This window comes from Coregonus lavaretus, assembly GCF_964263955.1.
Source record: "Coregonus lavaretus genome assembly, chromosome: 31".
NCBI classification, from domain to species: Eukaryota; Metazoa; Chordata; class Actinopteri; order Salmoniformes; family Salmonidae; genus Coregonus; species Coregonus lavaretus.
Window position 1 is genome coordinate 18,590,624 of NC_140018.1, and position 22,251 is coordinate 18,612,874.

Below are 22,251 nucleotides of genomic sequence, written 5' to 3' on the forward strand. Positions count from 1 at the left end.
TCCGCCTGTTGATGTCAGAGCAGAGGAGACACGTGCACCATAGACTACACATGATATCGTGTCTATTTTTACGGTCAGACCCCTTATCACTCAGTTTCAAGATTTAGGCTACCACGCAAGCGAGGGCCAATGAGAATTCATATAGTGTAAACATGTTTTTTGTGTGCATTTTGAATTAATCATTCTCTAAGTGCTAGTCTCGTTTGGATGAAACTACGTGCGCACGTTGCGCGCACTGTGTTGGACCAAAGTACGCGGTATGCAATACTTTTAACTGTGAACATACTGTCCCAATTACACACAAATATAGAACAACCTAATTTGGGGTTGTTAAAAGCTAAATGTAACATTCTATTGTATTTTCATAATAGCCTACATTAAATCTATGATTATCAAAGCTATTTGCAATGCAGATAACTGTGCTTGTGTGAATAAAGAAACAATAACTGGTCCTGAAGTAGAATTGAAGCACATTATCACTTCAACCTTGTGTTTGAATACAGGTGAGATTATTATGGTCAATATGTAATGCTTAATTGATCATTAACCAATATTCCTACTCCTACTATGCTTGACTTTTGGCTAAAGAGGCCCTGTATTTGCCAAATGAAATGAGAGGGGCTGTATCAACAAGTACACAACATGTAGGCATACTGTAAACATTGGTCTCAGTATCAAATTGAAACATTATATACATAGAAATGTTGATTTTCTTCAAATAATGTATATTTCAATGCAATTGTGTCCAATACATTGAAGGTCCATGCTGAAAGTGTAAAGTGCAAATGATCCAATCATCATCATCATCATCATCATCATCATCATGCAGTGGTGGGTTGCCAAGCAGTTTCTGTGATATCATTGCCACGTCCTTTTAATGATGTAGTAAATAATACAAAGACCCTTCTATAGGGGTGCAATAAGGCAGGTCTACATTTTGAAAAACAAACCCAGGTTCGCTAGGTAGGCCTACTCCTTTTGAAACAGTAAGAAAAACATGGCTGATATAGATATTTGTAAGAACAGTATAATTATGTATGTTATTGCCATAGTATTTGTTGGGCAGAGCCAAAACAGAGCACTGGAAGATGGAGTCAAAGTTCATTGTTTCTTTTTGCCTGTGGGCTCGTCCCTCTTCTTGCGTCCACCTACAAATTGATAGAAAAGATAGAAATCAGTGTTGTTGCATATCCAACACAGCTACAGCATTTCATTTGACCTACAAGAGGAGACAGTCGAGAACCTTTGCTCCCTGTGAGGATTGTCCTGTCTTCTGTCACCTAAGCTAAAGTTATGCCTTATATTACATTTATATTTTTCATAACATCTTTTTTGGTCAGTAGGTACCCAACATAACGGGGGGGGGGTATAGATATAAAGGTTTATAGAGCCGGTCTGCATTCCTAATTTCTGTAACCGTTACCTTACCTGTGTAATATTGACATGGTCCTGTTTGATCAACTGCTGTGCTGAACAATGGACAGTTCATTACCTATGTCAAATGACTGCAGCTAAAAGTGATGTATATTTGGATTAATTTTGTCAATAAAGATGCTACAATAATGCACATTTTCAACAGGCCTATATCTAAAAATACAAACAGCCTAATGACATATAGTGCATTCAGAAACTATTCAGACACCTTGACTTTTTCCACATGGTTACTTTACAGATTATTCAAAAATTGCATTAAAAAAAATGTATCCCAGATCTACACACAATACCCCATAATGACAAAGCAAAAACAGGTATTTAGACATTTTCGCATTTCTTGTGTGGAAATATCACATTTACATAAGTATTCAGACCCTTTACTCAGTACTTGAAGAACCTTTGACAGTGATTACAGCCTTGAGTCTTCTTGGGTATGAAGCTACAAGCTTGGCACACTTGTATTTGGGGAGTTTCTCCCATTCTTCTCTACAGATCCTCTCAAGCGCTGTCAGGTTGGATGGGGAGCGTCGCTGCACAGCTATTTTCAGGTCTCTCCAGAGATGTTAAATCGGGTTCAAGTCCGGGCCACTCAAGGACATTCAGAGACTTGTCCCGAAGCCACTCGTGCGTTGTCTTGGCTGTGTGCTTGGGGTCGTTGTCCTGTTGGAAGGTGAACCTTCACCCCAGTCTGAGGTCCTGAGTGCTCTGGAGCAAGGTTTCATCAAGGATCTCGCTTTACTTTGCTCCGTTCATCTTTCCCTCGATCCTGCCTAGTCTCCCAGTCCATGCCGCTGAAAAACATGCCCACAGCATGATGCTGCTACCACCATGCTTCACCGTAGGGATGGTGCCAGGTTTACTCCAGACATGACGCTTGGCATTCAGACCAAATAATTCAATCTTGGTTTCTCATGGTCTGAGAGTACTTTAGGTGCGTTTTGGCAAACTCCAAGCAGGCTGTTGTGTGCCTTTTACTGAGGAGTAGCTTCCCTCTGGCCACTCTACCATAAAGGCCTGTTTGGTGGAGTGCTGCAGAGATGGTTGTCCTTCTGGAAGGTTCTCCCACCTCCACAGAGGAACTCTGGAGCTCTGTCAGTGACCATCAGGTTCTTGGTTACCTCCCTGACCTAGGCCCTTCTCCCCCGATTGCTCAGTTAGGTCGGGCGGCCAGCTCTAGGAAGAGTCTTGGTGGTTCCAAACTTCTTCCATTTAAGAATGATTGAGGCCACTGTGTTCTTGGGGACCTTCAATGCTGCAGACATTTTTTGGTACCCTTCCCCAGATCTGTGCCTCGACACAATCCTGTCTCTGAGCTCTACGGACAATTCCTTTGACCTCATGGCTTGGTTTTTGCTCTGACATGCACTGTCAACTGTGGGACCTTATATAGACAGGTGTGTGCCTTTCCAAATCATGTCCAATCATTTGAATTTACCACAGGTGGACTCCAATCAAGTTGTAGAAACATCTCAAGGATGATCAATCCATTTTAGAATAAGGCTGTAATGTAACAAAATGTTGAAAAGGGGAATGGGTCTGAATACTTCCCAAATGCACTGTATACATTACTTTAATAGCAGGACACTAAAGTCCATTATCCCTCTGAAGAGTATGCATTAGGCTGTTTGAGAAGGTTTAAATCCTAAGCAACCTGCCTAAACATTGTTGGAAGTACAATAGCCCAACATAGCTACTGTAGTAGGTCAAAGTTGTGAATTGGAAAAACTTGGTAGAGCAAGAGGGAAGTACACATTGTGGTGCTCATGTGAGTTTCCTTTATTTTTCGACTTCAGATCAATGCCTACCTCTCACTTAAAACGGTTTTGAATTTCCATGGTTTTTACACAGGAAGGTGATTATACAACATTATAATACAGCAAAACAAAGCAATAAAAGTAAATTAAAAGTACACAATAATGACAAATGGCAAGATAATGTGGGGATCTATTTTCTTATAACTAGATGTGATGCCTAGCTTAGAAAGAGTACATTAATGATTAAACATAATAGGTTTGTACTGTACTGATATAGATTGTTTAATATAACAAGCTGTGATTAATGTGGGGAACTGTTAGGGGGTAGGCTGAGACAGACTTTTGACTCACATACACACACACTGCCTCTTTGTTAAACCGCTCAAGGACATGTGTTCTGCTACAAAGATGTCTGAGATTGCTGACTCGAGACAAGTTGTAAAGATAACAACTAATGCCTGGCAACAGTGAAGCGCCAAGGGACTGGGACCAGCCTGTGCGCCAGCGATAGGCTGGGTAAGCTTAAACCACGCCCAGCCTCTACTCTGATAGTTCCCGCTCCCTGCTGGCCTATCTCTGTCAGAGTATTTAAAGAAGAACTTATAACAATGGCTCAGTTCTCTGTCTGCCCTGCGTGGTTTTTCAGTGGGCCCGTATATACGAACATCATATTTACCAATTCAAGTGTTTGCATTAATTAAAATACTAGTCTATTTTAGAAGACGTGTATTGACCTCTTTTTGTTCCTATACCAGATTTGAATTGACGCAACTTAACAATAAATAATGTAGTTATTAGTAATTATTTAATAGTAAAAGCTGATTTTCCAGAGGGAAGCGAAAAACCAGAAACCCATTTAAGCCAATATGGAGTAAACGGGAAAAATGTTGCCTGATCTCTTTTAACAAGACAAATCGAAAAAGCACCGGGAAAATACACAAAATAATCAACATTAGTACTACATTACCTGTAAACAATAGTGAGTTATATTTTGTAATAACATTTGCAATCAAAAATTATTTGAGAGTTTGAGAGCTGGTCTCTCCACCGTTCTCTCCTCCGTACCAGTACACGTCACACTCCCTGTCCCTTGCCACTCAACGATGCCCAACGAACCCCCAAAGGCTCTTTTAAGAGAGAAACCTAATAAATGAAAATAAGCACACACCGTGCGTGCATGCTGGTGTGTGTGTGTGTCTGGAAAGGGGTGACAAAAACTATACGACAGAGAATGGTCAAAATATCCCCTCCAGTAGGTGAACCCAGGACCTTTAAATCCCGTTATGCTACGAACCCTGTTATAGATACGTCAACTTGGAATACTGTTTATGACAAGGGTCGGCAACAGGTGGCCCGCGGGTATTTATTTTTTAAGCCCCCAAAAGTTTTTAGTACAAAAAAAGACTAACAAACGGGGCTTCAATCTTCGCAGTATACTAGTCCTAGCCAGCGTCAACACGGATTCTAAACAAACCCTTCTTACTCCCCTGAGAGACAACACCAAATAAAACTCAGAGTTCCGACACCCTAGGTCTGGAAAAAGATAGTGTTAAAGGCATGATCACATGCAACACAAAATATGTGATTTACATCCTACGCTAACAGAAGAGTTCTATAAAATGCAAGGATGAAAATTACCCTGTTGCTCATCACTTTGTCCAATGCTCTCACAGTGTGTCTTCTCTACAATTCCAGAGCATTAAGAAGGTGGAAGTGTCACCAAGAGGCGTTAACGACCATAAACTCTGCCATAGAAAACTCTTCTGGATTCATACTTTAGGCACCCTACAGCTGTTAAGACTTAATGAGGATTTTGATATGAGGGCCATGTTGTAATTCCTATTGTCATCATCTTAGCTTCACACACACACCTCCCTGGTATTAGGGTGTCCTGTATTCATGACAGCCCTTGTGCCACGATACTTCCGACAGGTTACCTTAACCTTTATCTTCAGTGAGGGAAAAAAGTATTTGATCCCCTGCTGATTTTGTACGTTTGCCCACTGATAAAGAAATGATCAGTCTATCATTTTAATGGTAGGTTTATTTGAACAGTGAGAGAATAACAACAAAAAAGTCCAGAAAAACACATGTCAAAAATGTTATAAATTGATTTGCATTTTATTGAGGGAAATAAGTATTTGACCCCCTCTCAATGAGAAAGATTTCTGGCTCCCAGGTGTCTATTATACAGGTAACGAGCTGAGATTAGGAGCACACTCTTAAAGGGAGTGCTCCTAATCTCAGCTTTTACCTGTATAAAAAGACACCTGTCCACAGAAGCAATCAATCAATCAGATTCCAAACTCTCCACCATGGCCAAGATCAAAGAGCTCTCCAAGGATGTCAGGGACAAGATTGTAGAGCTACACAAGGCTGGAATGGGCTACAAGACCATCGTCAAGCAGCTTGGTGAGAAGGTAACAACAGTTGGTGCGATTATTCGCAAATGGAAGAAACACAAAATAACTGTCAATCTCCCTCGGCCTAGGGCTCCATGCAAGATATCACCTCGTGGAGTTGTTAATGATCATGAGAATGGTGAGGAATCAGCCCAGAACTACACGGGAGGATCTTGTCAATGATCTCAAGGCAGCTGGGACCATAGTCACCAAGAAAACAATTGGTAACACACTACGCCGTGAAGGACTGAAATCCTGCAGCGCCCGCAAGGTCCCCCTGCTCAAAAAAGCACATATACAGGGCCGTCTGAAGTTTGCCAATGAACATCTGAATGATTCAGAGGAGAACTGGGTGAAAGTGTTGTGGTCAGATGAGACCAAAATGGAGCTCTTTGGCATCAACTCAACTCACCGTGTTTGGAGGAGGAGGAATGCTGCCTATGACCCCAAGAACACCATCCCCACCGTCAAACATGGCGGTGGAAACATTATGCTTTGGGGGTGTTTTTCTGCTAAGTGGACAGGACAACTTCACTGCATCAAAGGGACGATGGACGGGGCCATGTACCGTCAAATCTTGGGTGAGAACCTCCTTCCCTCAGCCAGGGCATTGAAAATGGGTTGTGGATGGGTATTCCAGCATGACATTGACCCAAAACACACGGCCAAGGCATCAAAGGAGTGGCTCAAGAATAAGCACATTAAGGTCCTGGCGTGGCCTAGCCAGTCTCCAGACCTTAATCCCATAGAAAATCTGTGGAGGGAGCTGAAGGTTCGAGTTGCCAAACGTCAGCCTCGAAACCTTAATGACTTGGAGAAGATCTGCAAAGAGGAGTGGGACAAAATCCCTCCTGAGATGTGTGCAAACATGGTGGCCAACTACAAGAAACGTCTGACCTCTGATTGCCAACAAGGGTTTTGCCACCAAGTACTAAGTCTTGTTTTGCAGAGGGGTCAAATACTTATTTCCCTCATTAAAATGCAAATCAATTTATAACTTTTTTGACGTGTTTTTCCTGATTTTTTTAGTGTTTATTCTGTCTCTCACTGTTCAAATGAACCTCACTGGCAAACGTACAAAATCAGCAGGGGATCAAATACTTTTTTCCCCTCACTGTACTTGCTTTCTAAATTTCTCCTGGTTCTACATACATATAGTGCCATAAAAAAAGTATGTCCCCTTTCTGATTCTCTATTTTTGCATATTTTTTTAATACTTAATGTTATCAGATCTTCAACCAAAACATATTAGATAAAGGGAACCTGAATTTAAAAATAACAAAAAAGTATACTTATTTTTAAAAATGTAATTAACAAAGTTATGCAACACCCAATTCCCCTGTGTGAAAAAGTTGCAATGACTGCAAACAAATGCTTCCTGTAATTGTTGATCAGTCTCACATCGCTGTGGAGTAATTTGGACTCTTGCATGCAGAACTGCTTTAACTCAGCGACATTTGTGGGTTTTCAAGCATGAACCACTCGTTTCAAGTCCTGCCACAACATCTCAATTGGGATTAGTAAAAACGTGCTTAAGGAGTCACATAACACGTATGGACACTGTGTGCAATAATAGTGTTTAACATGATTTTTGAATGACTGACTCTCTCTGCACCCCACACATACAGATAATTGTAAGGTCCCTCATTCGAGCAGTGAATTTCAAACACATATTCAACCAAAGACCAGGTAGGTTTTCCAATGCCTCGCAAAGAACGGCACCTATTGGTAGATTTGTAAAAAATTAATAAAAATAAATAAATGTATGACTCTTGAATATCCCTTTGAGCATGGTCAAGATATTAATTACACTTAGGACGATGATCAATACACCCAGTCACTACAAAGATACAGGCGTCCTTCCTAACTCCGATGCCGGAGAAGAAGTAACCCGCACTGGGATTTCACCATGAGTCCAAAGGTGACTATAAAAAAGTTAGAGTTTAATGGTTGTGATAGGAGAAAACTGAGAATGGATCAACAATAGTGTAGTTACACCACAATACTAATCTAATTGACAGAGTGAAAAGGTAGCCTGTACAGAATAAAACATATCCTAAAACATGCATCCTGTTTGCAACAAGGCACTAAAGTAATACTGCAAGAAAAATGTGACAAAGCAATTAACACTTTTTTGTATTCAGGACAAAAGGGTTGTGTTTGGGACAAATACAATACATTACCGAGTACCATATTTTCAAGCATAGTGGTGGCTGCATCATGTTATGGTATGCTTGTGCTTATTAAGGACTGGGGAGTTTTACAGGATAAAAAAACAAAAACAGAATGTAGCTAATCCTAGTAAAAATTTCCTGTCTTAGGTCAGTTAGGATCACCACTTTATTTTAAGAATGTGAAATGTCAGAATAATAGTAGAGAGAATGATTTATTTAAGCTTTTATTTCCTTCATCACATTCCCAGTGGGTCACACATTTACATACACTCAATTAGTATTTGGTAGCATTGCCTTTAAATTGTTTAACTTGGGTCAAACGTGTTGGGTAGCCTTCCACAAGCTTCCCACAATAAGTTGGATGAATTTTGGCCCATTCCTCCTGACAGAGCTGGTGTAACTGAGTCAGGTTTGTAGGCCTCCTTGCTCGCTCACGCTTTTTCAGTTCTGCCCACAAATGTTCTATAGGATTGTGGTCAGGGCTTTATGATGGCCACTCCAAAACCTTGACTTTGTCCTTAAGCCATTTTGCTACAACTTTGGAAGTATGCTCGGGGTCATTGTCCATTTGGAAGACCCATTTGCGACCAAGCTTTAACTTCCTGACTGATGTCTTGAGATGTTGCTTCAATATATCCACAATTTTCCTTCCTCATGATGCCATCTATTTTGTGAAGGGCACCAGTCCCTCCTGCAGCAAAGCACCCCCACAGCATGATGCTGCCACCCCCGTGCTTCACGGTTGGGATGGTGTTCTTCGGCTTGCAAGCGTTCCCCTTTTTCCTCCAAACATAATGATGGTCATTATGGCCAAACAGTTCTATTTTTGTTTCATCAGACCAGAGGACATTTCTCCAAAAAGTACAATCTTTGTCCCCATGTGCAGTTGCAAACCGTAGTCTGGCTTTTTTATGGCGGTTTTGGAGCAGTGGCTTCTTCCTTGCTGAGCAGCCTTTCAGGTTATGTCGATATAGGACTCGTTTTACTGTGGATATAGATACCTTTGTACCCGTTTCCTCCAGCATCTTCACAAGGTCCTTTGCTGTTGTTCTGGGATTGATTTGCACTTTTCGCACCAAAGTACGGTCATCTCTAGGAGACAGAACGTGTCTCCTTCCTGAGCAGTATGACAGCTGCGTGGTCCCATGGTGTTTATACACTGCTCAAAAAAATAAAGGGAACACTTAAACAACACAATGTAACTCCAAGTCAATCACACTTCTGTGAAATCAAACTGTCCACTTAGGAAGCAACACTGATTGACAATACATTTCACATGCTGTTGTGCAAATGGAATAGACAACAGGTGGAAATTATAGGTAATTATTAAGACACCCCCAATAAAGGACTGGTTTTGCAGGTGGTGACCACAGTCCACTCCTCAGTTCCTATGCTTCCTGGCTGATGTTTTGGTCACTTTTGAATGCTGGCGGTGCTTTCACTCTAGTGGTAGCATGAGACGGAGTCTACAACCCACACAAGAACTCCAGAGATGTTCGATCGGGTTCAAGTCCGGGCTCTGGCTGGGCCACTCAAGGACATTCAGAGACTTGTCCCGAAGCCACTCCTGCGTTGTCTTGGCTGTGTGCTTAGGGTCGTTGTCCTGTTGGAAGGTGAACCATCACCCCAGTCTGGAGGTCCAGAGCGCTCTGGAGCAGGTTTTCATCAAGGATCTCTCTGTACTTTGCTCTGTTCATCTTTCCCTCGATCCTGACTAGTCTCCCAGTCCCTGCTGCAGAAAAACATCCCCACAACATGATGCTGCCACCAACATGCTTCACCGTAGGGATGGTGCCAGGTTTCCTCCAGACGTGATGCTTGGCATTCAGGCCAAAGAGTTCAATCTTGGTTTCATCAGACCAGAGAATCTTGTTTCTCATGGTCAGAGTCCAAGCGGGCTGTCATGTGCCTTTTACTGAGGAGTGGCTTCCGTCTGGCCACTCTACCATAAAAGGTCTGATTGGTGGAGTGCTGCAGAGATGGGAGAACCTTACAGAAGGACAACCATCTCCATAGAGGAACTCTAGAGCGCCGTCAGTGACCATCGGGTTCTTGGTCAACTCCTGACCAAGGCCCTTCTCCCCCGATTGCTCAGTTTGGCCGGGCGGCCAGCTCTAGGAAGTCTTGGTGGTTCCAAACTTCTTCCATTTAAGAATGATGGAGGCCACTGTGTTCTTGGGGACCTTTAATGCTGCAGAACTGTTTTGGTACCCTTACCCAGATCTGTGCCTCGACACAATCCTGTCTCTGAGCTCTACGGACAATTCCTTCGATCTCATGGCTTGGTTTTTGCTCTGACATGCACTGTCAACTGCAGGACCTTATATACACAGGTGTGTGCCTTTCCAAATCATGCCCAATCAATTGAATTTACCACAGGTGGACTCCAATCAAGTTGTAGAAACATCAAGGATGATCAATGGAAACAGGATGCACATGAGCTCAATTTTAAGTCTCATAGCAAAGGGTCTGAATACTTACGTAAATAAGGTATTTGTTGTTTTTTTCTATAAATATGCAAAAATATCTAAAAAACAGTTTTTGCTTTGTCATTATGGGGTATTGTGTGTAGATTGATGAGGGGGGAAAACAATGTAATCTATTTTAGAATAAGGCAGTAAAGTAACAAAATGTGGAAAAGGTCGAGGGGTCTGAATACATTCCGAATGCACTCCGTGAAGCATTAGGATATTACAGTTCTTCAAGTCCCATTGACAGGATAGTCTCGAACGGAGCATAGTTTGTTCTCCAGTGATTGTACATTCGCCAATAGAACAGAGGGTAGAGGCGGTTTATTTATTCGCCACCGTCTTTTCTACTTCCGATTGTCGGGGATTAGGGCCTAGTCCCGGGTGAGCAGTATGTCCTGCGCGGACGAGTCATTGAAGTAGAATTCTTCATCCAGTTCGAGGTGAATTATCGCTGTTCTGATGTCCAGAAGCGCTTTTCAGTCAAATTAAACTATGGTGGAAACATCATGTAAAAAATAAATTAATGTCAGCGCCAAAAAATATATACAAAATAGCATAATTGGTCAGGAGCCCGTAAAAACGGCCACTATACATCATAGCGCCATTCTCAATTTTGGTCGGCTCATATAACTCCTCTATGTGAAAAAATAAATTACGACCGTGTGCATGGTCAGAAGGATAGCTATGAATCAAACTGGGAAAGATTCTTAGGCTAACAACCCAAGCATTAATTGGGAGTCAGGTGAACTACTTCTCTGTGGTGTGGGGAAATGCGTCAACAAGTGAGAGAACGAGGCTGCAGATTGCACAGAAAAAAGCAGCAAGGATTTTTCTAAGGAGGCGACATTATTATTATGTTGCAGTCATGCACAATGTTCTTAAGTGGTCAGCAATCGACAAGATAAAAAATTTAAAACATGCTCACTTCATTTATTTATTTTAAAACGGCCAAAATCCATTCACTACAGGATTCAGTTGGTAAGAGAGACATTCAGTCAATACAAAGAATAGGATATCGACCATCCATGTCTTACACCGGCAGAGAAATAAGCAAAATAACATTTAGATTCAGAGCAATAAAACAAATAAACAGAAGATTGAACAAACCAGAAATATTTCAAGAAATACTTTAAACCACTTGAAAATAGATTGTGATGTTGTTCACGACCATGGTAGATGACTGAGTCAACCTATCTTTTCAGACCGTCATTAGTAATTTTTTCCCTGTATACATATTTCTTTAGATAGATATCTCTATCAATGTATTATGGTCTGTTTGTAACATGTTATTTGTGGGAATTTGATTATATTTTAAAGTTTAAGGACTCTTGGAAGATTAGTCCAAATGAGGACCAAAAGAGATCCTAATAACACCTAAATCAATAAACCAAGGAAAATGCATTTAAAAAGTGCATTGAGAGTACTGTATCCTGTGTATGAGGCAAATAAACTATTCAACTTGAGTCAGAGCCATAGTCGCTCGCTCGGGGCGCTCTGCACACTGGCTGTTAGAAGAGACTAGATCCATAGACCCCACACCTAACATGAAGTGATGTCATCTTTAGGGGACATCTGTGATTTTAATATCCCTTGGCAGAGGGACAAAGATTTACAGCACACTAACAAACTGCTTTCTTGCCATGTTCATCATTAAAAGAAAATATATAATTGAGAACCCGGTAAAAATCTGTAGTTTACAGTAGTAAGTTGGTCTTAACATCAAAAAGCAACATTTGTTTTTATTGAGGCTTGCTCTTTGTTTGACACAAAATGTAAACTCTACAAAAAGTTAATCAAACCAAGTGAATCAACAACAACCCTGACATGACCCACAAAAACCACAGGCCCAGATCTGAACTCTGTGCGTGTTGGTTGTTGGTAGGGAGAACAGGCAGAGTTCGGCTGAGGTCCCACAATGTTCAGTGAGTCGGTATGCGTTCAGTCAGGGGTATCAGTTCAGCGAGGGGTATCACATCTCCCATCATAAGGGCACCTCATGTACTAGGGGGATCCAATGATGGCAAGCCTATGAATCTCCAACCACCCTGTGCTAGCTGACAGACAATATACAACCACCAAAAAGCCCCTGGAAGTCATCCATAAAGCACCAACAAGCAGCCAGCCAGGCTAACCACACCACATACATTGAAGAGAGCTCAAGCAGGAATAGTAACTGGAAGTAGCTTCAGAAAGGTCACTGAGGAAAAAGGGAGGGATGTGCAAGATGGCCAAGACGCAGTGGACAGGAAAGCAGTGAAACAGGACCCTTATATTACCAAGGATCTGGTGAGATCCATGCAAGCTTAGTGGATGGTGTTTCTGGGATTCTGATAGCCTGAAAGGAGGAGAACCTACCTCATTGTAACACACACACCTTTTTAAGTTTAGTGTGGCCTTTTCCTTTGCGCATGGCTGTTTTTAGGGAATTAAAGACAAGAAACAATGTTTTTCTTACAAGCCTAAAATATATGATCTGATATGCTCCCAAGCATGGTTCATTTTCTATCGAGAGGAGGTTAGTTTTGAAGACATTACCTTTGCCATGCCTCTTAGTATTCCCCCGTTTCTGTGCCTGTTGTTTGGACTCTGCGTCGACAGCAGCTGTGGTTGAGGGGGAATCTGATGATTGAGTCTCCTCTAACCCATTTCCATCAGCCCCACTCTCGCTGTTCCCATCGGTCTCTGTATCTCTGTTCTTTGGACCATCCCCACCAGCTGAGAATGCATTCCTGTTCACATTCTCAACCTTGGATTCAGCAGCCTTAACCCCCTCCACCTCTGGGTACTCCTCCTTGAGCTCGCGGTCAGTAGAGGACACCATCCCAGGGTTGAGGTCCTCACTCTTGATGTGATCCTTGGTGGTGGTATGGAGGTCTGAGGGGCCTGAGGTTTTGGGTGAACTCGATTGGAGTGAGGGGTCTGTGGGGAGGCCGGAGGACTCCCCCCCTATGACTGGATCTCCGTCTTGTTGTCCTAGGTCATTGGGTGATGTCACCTTTTCAACTTCATCTTTGGCATCTATAGCAGATAATCCCTTAGGCTTGGTGCCCTGTTCTAGGGGATTAGAGAAAGGAAAACAATTCATTAAAAGACACTCACACAAAGCACGCTTAACTACAGTTACCTCCTTTACAAACGTCCTCTACATTCAACCCTTTCAGATCTACAAGTGCCTAGGGGTTAGAGGTAAGGTAGTGTTACTGGTAGGCCTGTGATACCAGTATCACAATATTTTTTCCATGGCAAAACTGAAAACACGAAGTAGACCAAACTCTTTGGTCCTTTAAAAACCTGCTGTATGTAAAATATTGTGTGCTATTGGTTGGAAAATAAATACATATGACTGGATGACAACATGATGTTTACTTCCAACATTGGTATCGTGATACTGGTAACGTCCCGGCCCTAGTTACTGGACAGGACCTTCATTATATACTGTATTTCAAACAGCCCTGGGCAGCAGCAGAATCAATGGCCGGTCCTATCTTCATGCTCACCACCACGCTGACTGCTGTCCCCTTTCTTGTCCGCAGAAGGCAGGCTGGTCCTGTCGGCCTGAGGCTTGGTCTTCCTCAACGCATAGCCCTTCCTGATGTCAGACAGCAGGTGGTCAATGATGCAGCCCTCCTCCTGGACCGGGGGGGCTTTACGAACTGGGGGTGAGAGACAGGGTGAATCTCAAAACAGTCCACTATTGATACATGCAATGTTCTGGTAGTGTGTTTGAATTTGGACTGGTGAACTGCACTTATCAGGTGTCGACTGTCCTCGAAAGTGGCATCATTTACTAGTCTCCTTTCCTTCATCTGCACTGAGCGATGAAAGTCTTGTGTGAGCAATGCTTTCACTTCCCCAGTTCTAATCGATCAGTGCAGATGAAGGAGCAGACAAGGAAAGGGATCTTCTGAAGAGTATCGAGACCGTCATCCAGAAACCCTTTCAGAAGCAGCACATGATCCGTCTGATGTTGGTAATGGGACACTTGATTCGTGACTAGTCACCAGGGAGTAGAGCTCTGCTACTCGACACCGATGGACCCCGACATTATCGGGTTAGGGCTGGGTAGGGCCTGTTTTTTTCATCTATAACTAGGGTATGGGTAGGGCTCAGGTATCACTAAATTGATCATTAACATTTTGAAGCTGAGCCATTTGCTCATGCTCTGCTGCACAGTACATATCATGGTGTCAGAAGTGCTTCAACGTCGTCAAATATAAGACCATAAGTCCACATGAAAGATTATTTTACCGAAAAATAAATGTTCCTTGAGTTGTCGGAGTTGAGTGATGAAAAGTAGCTAGTTTACAGCTAACTGCTCTCCGTCTCGTCATTGAGCAGAACAGCAAGCAGAGGCGTTGCTATGGATACTCACACAAGCAGAGCCATGCACAGAGCGCATGCAGCGCGAGCAGCACAGGGTGCGAGGGACAGAGACTAGCAGCTAATGGATACTAACAGAGGAAGTTCTTTCTGAGTCGGGCAGGGCCGGGCCTTAAATTTGGCAGAAGCAATCGGACATGGGTAGGATGGTGCCTGAACATCGTGAGCATGGGTAGGGCTTCAAATTAATGCCCGTGCAGGGCTCTACCAGGGACGGCCATGAGGTAACTCTTATTTGGAGTGTTGGCTGGCGGTTATACTCACTTATCTTCCTGTTCTCCCCCCTTGGTCTCTTGGAATCCTCCTCTTCCTGCTGTTTCTTCCTCTTCTCAGCCTTAATGGCTTGCTCTCGGCGGGTCTGATTGTCCTAGGATAAAATACATTTTAAAAAAGCAAGAGCAAACACAGTAGCACAGGTGTCCACAACGCAAATGTGAAACCATAGCAATGTGCTATTTAATCTTTAAACAAAACTGGGGGACCTATTACAGTCAAAAGTTTTCGGAATAAAAGCTTGAATTGAATGGTTTTATATAGGAAAGTCAATAGATGCAAAGTGTTGTTAAGCTGAAGTAGGTCCATTAGTTATTTGTTTCTCTCACCTTGAGAGCTTTGATGAAGAGTCCCCTGAAGGAATGTAAAGTGCTGAACAACTCCTCCAGGGAGAGACGGGATGAGTCCTCACACAGATACTGTGCCAGATCCTCCTTCTTCCTGTCAATGGAGGCAAACCTCGCCTCCAGCTCCCTGCAGGCCTCCTGGCTTCCCTAGAGTAGACAGCCAATTCAGGGGGATTTAGTTATGATCTGGCAACCAACCTGATGGCATGCTAACCTCTGACACCATTAAAAGGGGAGCTTGTGTGAAACCACAAAGTCACCTGCTCTCTGGTGGTGAGGAGAGGAATAGCAACCCACCTGTATGGCAGTGAGATACTGCTCCTTGATGGCCTCCACAGAGGAGGAAGCCACCTTCTTCTCTGAATCTTTCAAACGCTTGATGAGCGAGCTCGCCTCTGACTGGATAGACTCCAGATTCACACTGTGGAAGTAAATAATAAACTTGGTAAGATTAGCATAGCCTCCTGTGTCAATATTTGATTACTCTACAATGTTTTGCTACCACTGAAAAATTGCAACAGATGTATACAGCTTTTTTCCCCATTACCCAGCAGCCTTCTCACAGATCTCTAGATCATCTGGAAGGTTCAACAGGTCATCATGGTTCTGCTCAGCCTCCTCTAGGATGTGGTGGAGCAGCGTGATGCGACTTTTATTGGCCTTGGTTTCAGTGAGTTTCAACAGTGTGCTGATCTTGAAGCCCTCAGCGTTCCCCGTGTGGCTTCCCTGTAGAACAGAGATAGACAGACCAGCGTCAGGGGTCCTCGTTCTCTCACTAACAACGTTGTTGTGAGACCATCTTCTTTGTGTTTGGTTATATGTATTGTATGGCATCACGTTATGGATTCTTACATAGTTGAGGAAGTTTCCAACGTCCAGAATGAGCATGCAGAAGCTTGGCAGTCGAGTGCTCACCCTCAGACCTTACAGGATAGAAATAATAACCCATTAAAAGATAATAAAATAAAAGGATGTTTAATTAGTGGTAGGGCAGCTGAGGGTGGTAGGGCAGCTGAGGGTGGTAGGGCAGCTGAGGGTGGTAGGGCAGCTGAGGGTGGTCCTGGACTTACTCTCACAGGCCTCGTCCAGCAGCTTAGCTTTAGGCTGCATCATCTGTAACACTGAGCTGATCTCCTCACACAGCAACATGCACTCGATCCTCAGGGCGTAGCTGGGGTCAAACACATACACACAACCAAGGTCAACATCCAGGGTGAATCAGTCCTAGCTCATTGAACGCTATCAAGCTGTGAAGAACTTTACCATGGAACAGCTAGGAGCTGGAGATAAAACTGGTCCACACCAGCTAACTTCTCCCTCTCTCCCTGGTAGGACTTGAGGTTCTCAATCTGAGTGGTGGAAAAAATATCACTTTTCTATGACCATAAACTGACAAACATTTGGTTTCCAACACTACTGTACATCTATCAAAACTGAAAATGTATTCAGATCTAAAAATAAAGTATAGCCACTTGGGCTTAACCATTAACTTGGCAGGGGTTCCTGTGGCCGGCACGCACCTCATGCTTCTCTGGCTGTAGCTTTTGCAGCTGTTTCAGCACCTCCACATCAAACTTGGACCGGTCGCCTTTTTGAATCATGGCCACAAAGTCCTTATGTGAGCTGGTAGGGGACACAAAATGTATTTTTAACTCTTCTAATATAAATATCAAGTCTTAAGTTGGTTCCTCTACTAAGGTTCTCTTCTTCATATTTCCTTCTCTGAAAATACTCACCATCTGAATTGTTTCAAGAATATGTTCAGGTTAAGATTTTTCTTGGCATCGATGAAAGAAATCTGTAGATGGAGAAAAAGGATGATGCTTGAAAACAGGGGATGGGGTAAGGAAAATTACAATAATGATAGCAGCGGCGAGAGTAAGATTACAAAGCCATTTCAAAGAATACAATGAGATGCGGTAAGACCACATCTACCTCTTTGGGCTCCTGTTTGACTGCAGGGGTGCTGCCTTTGGCTTTTGACTCAGTCACTGGCAGACAGAAGAGCTCCTCAATACTGGAGTAGTCAGGCTCCAGAGAATCTGCCTGTACCGATGTCCACATGGAGTGACTGTCTGGAGCAAGAGAAAAAAGAATGTACAGTATTTGAATTGTGATTTATACACTACACAGTTTGAATTTATCCAATGGGCACTTATCAGGATCAGCTGTATTTCTTAGTTTAATTCAATGGTGACACAAACTGACATGTCCCTTACCAGTCACCACTCTGGATGGCAGCTTCTGCCAGTTGAGCTTCTTCATACGCAGTGTGGGGCAGCGGCCCGCCTTGGGTGAAGGGGCGTAAAAGGATCGCCCCTGAGTCTGCACACTCTGGGCCACTATCATGTCACCGCCACCAGGGGGAGGTGGAGGACCCATCCCAGGCAAGGGTGGGGGAGGTGGAGGACCCATCATGGCAGGTAGGGGTGGGGGAAGCGGTGGACCTCCATGCCCCATCCCTGGTAGAGGAGGTGGCAGAGGAGGGAGACCAAGGGGAGGTGGTGGGGGAGGCATCCCAGAGAAGCCAGGAAGTGGAGGGGATGGGATGAAAGTTCTCATGCTTGGTAGGGGTGGTGGTGGAGGGGGAGGAGGACAGGGAGGAGGTGGAGCAGAGGCAATAGGGGCAGTAGATTCTTTAATGAGGACATCTGATTGATCGGTCAATCTGTCCATCAGGTCTATCTGAACGCCCCGGTCAGTGGTCTTGACCTTAGGTGACCCTTGCTGACCCTTGGAGAACACCAGACGTTCCATCAGGCTCTTGGTGGAGTCAACTTCAGCTAAAGAACACACACGCACAGACAATGTAAGCGCGACTTAAACCAGCCAAATCATGTCAGCGTACAGGGCCACACTAAATAAATTGTGAAAATAATGTTTATGGACTATGAGAAGGTGATTGATGTGAGACTCACGGTCCTGTGCCAGCAAAGTAGCACGGTCAGCCAGGGCCTCCAGGGCCAGCCACACCTCGCTGCGCTCCGGCCCTACCAACAACAGAGCCTGCAGGATGGACAGCAGCTGCACCGATGCAGGGGAGCTACTCAACTGGGGCGAGGGGAGAGAGAGGAAATTATATTATTTGTATTATCTGCTGTGGGTTTTATTTACAAATAAATATACCCTTTATTGGTGCTTACTTTGGTGAAGAGTGTGGTGAAGACTTCCTGGTGACTGCTCATGTCGATGCCTCCGTACACCCTCTCCATCTCCTCCTCATCCTCTGCCATGGTGTCCTCAAAGGCCTCGCACTGGATGTTCAGGTCCACATCCTCGGTCTCTCTGTAACACACACAAATATGCATTTCCATGGGATAAAACAAGTGGCAGTGTGAAAGAAAATGTGTGCCGTGAAGAACAAAGCATTTGCTAATTTACAAAAAGTAATCCCAAATAATTATGCAAAAAAATAAACTTACCTAAATTTTGGAACTAAATGCAGTAATTGAAGCCCTGGGAAGACAAATAATTTAATCACAGCCATGTTCAAAATGTGTATCCAGTTCGACATGTCCATCTCCATTTCCTGTATTCAAGTCATTGCTTATAACGATTGGAATATCTTCATTATTCTGATTTATTTTTGCAACATATGTAACACGGCACACCAAGTAAGCACTGGTGTGGTACTTATTGATACTAGTAATCCATTTGTGCAAGGTTGATCTTTAAAGCTAGAGTCCTTAATTCAAACAATAACAAAGCAGCACCCCACCTCTGTTTCCAGGATGGGCCTGGAGAAATGTAACCACTCAAATGAATAGAGCTATGGATGCAGGGACTGACCATCCATGATAACAAAATTATGATTTTAACCATGTTCCGAGGCTATACAGTGTTTGATTTCAAACATTGGTGAAAAACCAGCTAATATTTTGGGTTCTGATGGGGTACGACAGTTAAACTAAGCTCATGAGGCATTTATAAGCTATATTCTTCAAGAATCAAATGGATTATATACAGCTGAAGTCGGAAGTTTACATACACCTTAGCCAAATACATTTAAACTCAGTTTCACAATTCCTGACATTTAATCCTAGTAAAAATGCCCTGTCTTAGGTCAGTTAGGATCACCACTTTATTTTAAGAATGTGAAATGTCAGAATAATAGTAGAGAGAATGCTAGATTTCAGGTTTTATTTCTTTAATCACATTCCCAGTGGGTCTGAAGTTTACATACACTCAATTAGTATTTGGTAGCATTGCCTTTAAATTGTTTAACTTGGGTCAAACGTTTTGGGTAGCCTTCCACAAGCTTCCCACAATAAGTTGGGTGAATTTTGGCCCATTCCTCCTGACAGAGCTGGTGTAACTGAGTCAGGTTTGTAGGACTCCTTGCTCACACACGCTTTTTCAGTTCTGCCCACACATTTTCTATAGGATTGAGGTCAGGGCTTTGTGATGGCCACTCCAATACCTTGACTGTTGTCCTTAAGCCATTTTGCCACAACTTTGGGAGTATGCTTGGGGTCATTGTCCATTTGGAAGACCCATTTGTGACCAAGCTTTAACTTCCTGACTGATGTCTTGAGGTGTTACTTCAATATATCCACATAATCTTCCTTCCTCATGATTCCATCTATTTTGTGAAGTGCACCAGTCTCTCCTGCAGCAAAGCATCCCCACGCTTCACGGTTGGGATGGTGTTCTTCGGCTTGCAAGCGTTCCCCTTTTTCCTCCAAACATAACAATGGTCATTAAGGCCAAACAGTTCTATTTTTGTTGTTTCATCAGTGTTGTTTCACATTTCTCCAAAAAGTACTATCTTTGTCCCCATGTGCAGTTGCAAACCGTAGTCTGGCTTTTTTATGGCGATTTTGGAGCAGTGGCTTCTTCCTTGCTGAGCCTTTCAGGTTATGTCGATATAGGACTCGTTTTACTGTGGATATAGATACTTTTGTACCTGTTTCCTCCAGCATCTTCACAAGGTCCTTTGCTGTTGTTCTGGGATTGCTTGCACTTGTCACACCAAAGTACGTTCATCTCTAGGAGACAGAACGAGTCTCCTTCCTGAGCGGTATGACGGCTGCGTGGTCCCATGGTGTTTATACTTGCGTACTATTGTTTGTACAGATGAACGTGGTACCTTCAGGCATTTGGAAATTGCTCCCAAGGATGAACCAGACTTGTGGAGGTCTACACATTTTTTTTGAGGTCTTGGCTGATTTCTTTTGATTTTCCCATGATGACAAGCAAAGAGGCACCGAGTTTGAAGGTAGGCCTTGAAATACATCCACAGGTACACCTCCAATTGACTCAAATGATGTCAATTAGCCTATCAGAAGCTTCTAAAGCCATGACATCATTTTCTGGAATTTTCCAAGCTGTTTAAAGGCACAGTCAACTTAGTGTATGTAAACTTCTGACCCACTGGAATTGTGATACAGTGAATTATAAGTTAAATAATCTGTCCGTAAACAATTGTTGGAAAAATGACTTGTGTCATGCAAAGTAGATGTCCTAACAGACTTGCCAAAACTATAGTTAGTTAACCAGAAATTTGTGGAGTGGTTGAAAAAGTAGTTTTAATGACTCCAACATAAGTGTACGCAAACATCCGACTTCAACTGTTTATATGTTTATATGTATGTATATATATATATGTATATATATATTTTTTTTAAAATCATTTATAAGTCCAGAAATTGAGGTAGCAACTATGGATTCTAGCTTTTAAGAGTTCAGACACTCCTTAAGCCTCCGACTGTTTCCACGTCAATTAGACATACCTATGGCAATTGAAACCTTTCTCACGAGACAATGAGGGACTTCATCTCCTTGTCTCTTTTCTTCTATTCACACTAATATCTGTGTCTCTATTACATGAGTTTTGAAAAAGCATGATTAAGAGGTAGTGATACCGATGAACTCTTTGCGTAGTTTGTCCCTCTTCCTCAGGTCCTCTACTCCGAAGATGATCACGTTGACCACACTCATGAGGACGACCATGTACGGAACGTTATCAGTCGTATGCAGTTCATTCATGATGACGCTGAAGCGGTACTGCTGCATCTTCACACTCTGTCAGAGACACACAGTTAAAGATGACTTATGGTTATCATCCCTAATTCATGAAGCGGGAGCAGAAGATGTCTTATCTAAAATAGGTTTTCCGTCCCTTAGATGAGGGAAAATATATTTCCACAAGCCTCCTTTCATACTTTGTATGAACACATGGGGCATCAATGCTGCTTCAGCTGACAATTGCTTTGAAAGTGAACAATATTAATATAAATCATTTGTCTACATGTACATTTATGATGTTATGCTGTATGAAAAAAGGCTAAAAAAGGTGGCCTTACTTTATAGTGCTCCAGGGCATCCATGGCCAGGTGGTGTCCCTGTGGGTTAAACAGGCCGAGGGCCGCCAGCAGCTCAAACACCTGCATCTTCACCATGGTGTTGGACGTGTCCAGGGCTGCCAATCAAAACAGAGATCATGTCCCAGCAGGCAGACAGACAGACAAGACAGGCAGGCCTGTTCACCTCTTCCCAAGCTCCCTTACCACCCGCCTGCCACCCTGCTTACTAACCCTCTTTCTCACCTTGCGACAGGGTCCTGACGTATCCCTCATTGTCTAGAATAAAGTGCAGCCCAGCTGAAGAGTTCATCACTGCCTTCACACAGGCCACACATGTGAGCTGGAGGAGGGCATCAGCGATGCGGGCACACCCCCGGCCAGACAGCCTCTGCAGGGCCTCCATCAGCAGATCCAGTCCATTGAGCTCCAGGAACTGCACCATCCATTCCTGGTCACTCCCCTCCAGACGCCGCCGCACCCCTGAGTAGTTGACCACTGTGGGTACCTGTAGTAGTCGTATGCATAGCTCTGGATCTGAGTTCTCCAAGTTGGCTTCCAGGTGAGCATCTGGGTCAGGGGGGCTGCTGGTCAAGTGCTCCTTCAGGGCCCCCCACTTGCCTTTGGATGCCATAGCAACCGAGAAAAGGGAGCTGGAGGTAGAGAAAAGGGTGCAATGTTTGTGTTGTGACAAGAGTGAAACAGAGACCCACA

The 22,251-nt window shown here is 43.3% G+C and overlaps 1 protein-coding gene across 1 annotated transcript; it reads right to left on the reverse strand.

Annotated features, from left to right (window-relative positions):
* Positions 1-1,094: 1,094 nt before the first annotated feature.
* Positions 1,095-22,171, reverse strand: LOC311106491 (inverted formin-2-like; the record flags this gene model as incomplete). The annotated part of the gene is made up of 21 exons (XM_084148825.1): positions 1,095-1,148; positions 12,610-12,647; positions 12,771-13,289; positions 13,733-13,888; positions 14,880-14,982; positions 15,218-15,382; positions 15,533-15,656; positions 15,783-15,961; positions 16,088-16,158; positions 16,306-16,406; positions 16,499-16,584; positions 16,756-16,858; positions 16,972-17,033; positions 17,171-17,310; positions 17,455-18,018; positions 18,154-18,286; positions 18,379-18,520; positions 18,658-18,691; positions 21,100-21,259; positions 21,541-21,656; positions 21,784-22,171. The coding sequence occupies 21 exons, from the start codon at positions 22,169-22,171 to the stop codon at positions 1,095-1,097; spliced, it is 3,438 nt and encodes a 1,145-aa protein (XP_084004951.1).
* Positions 22,172-22,251: the final 80 nt, after the last annotated feature.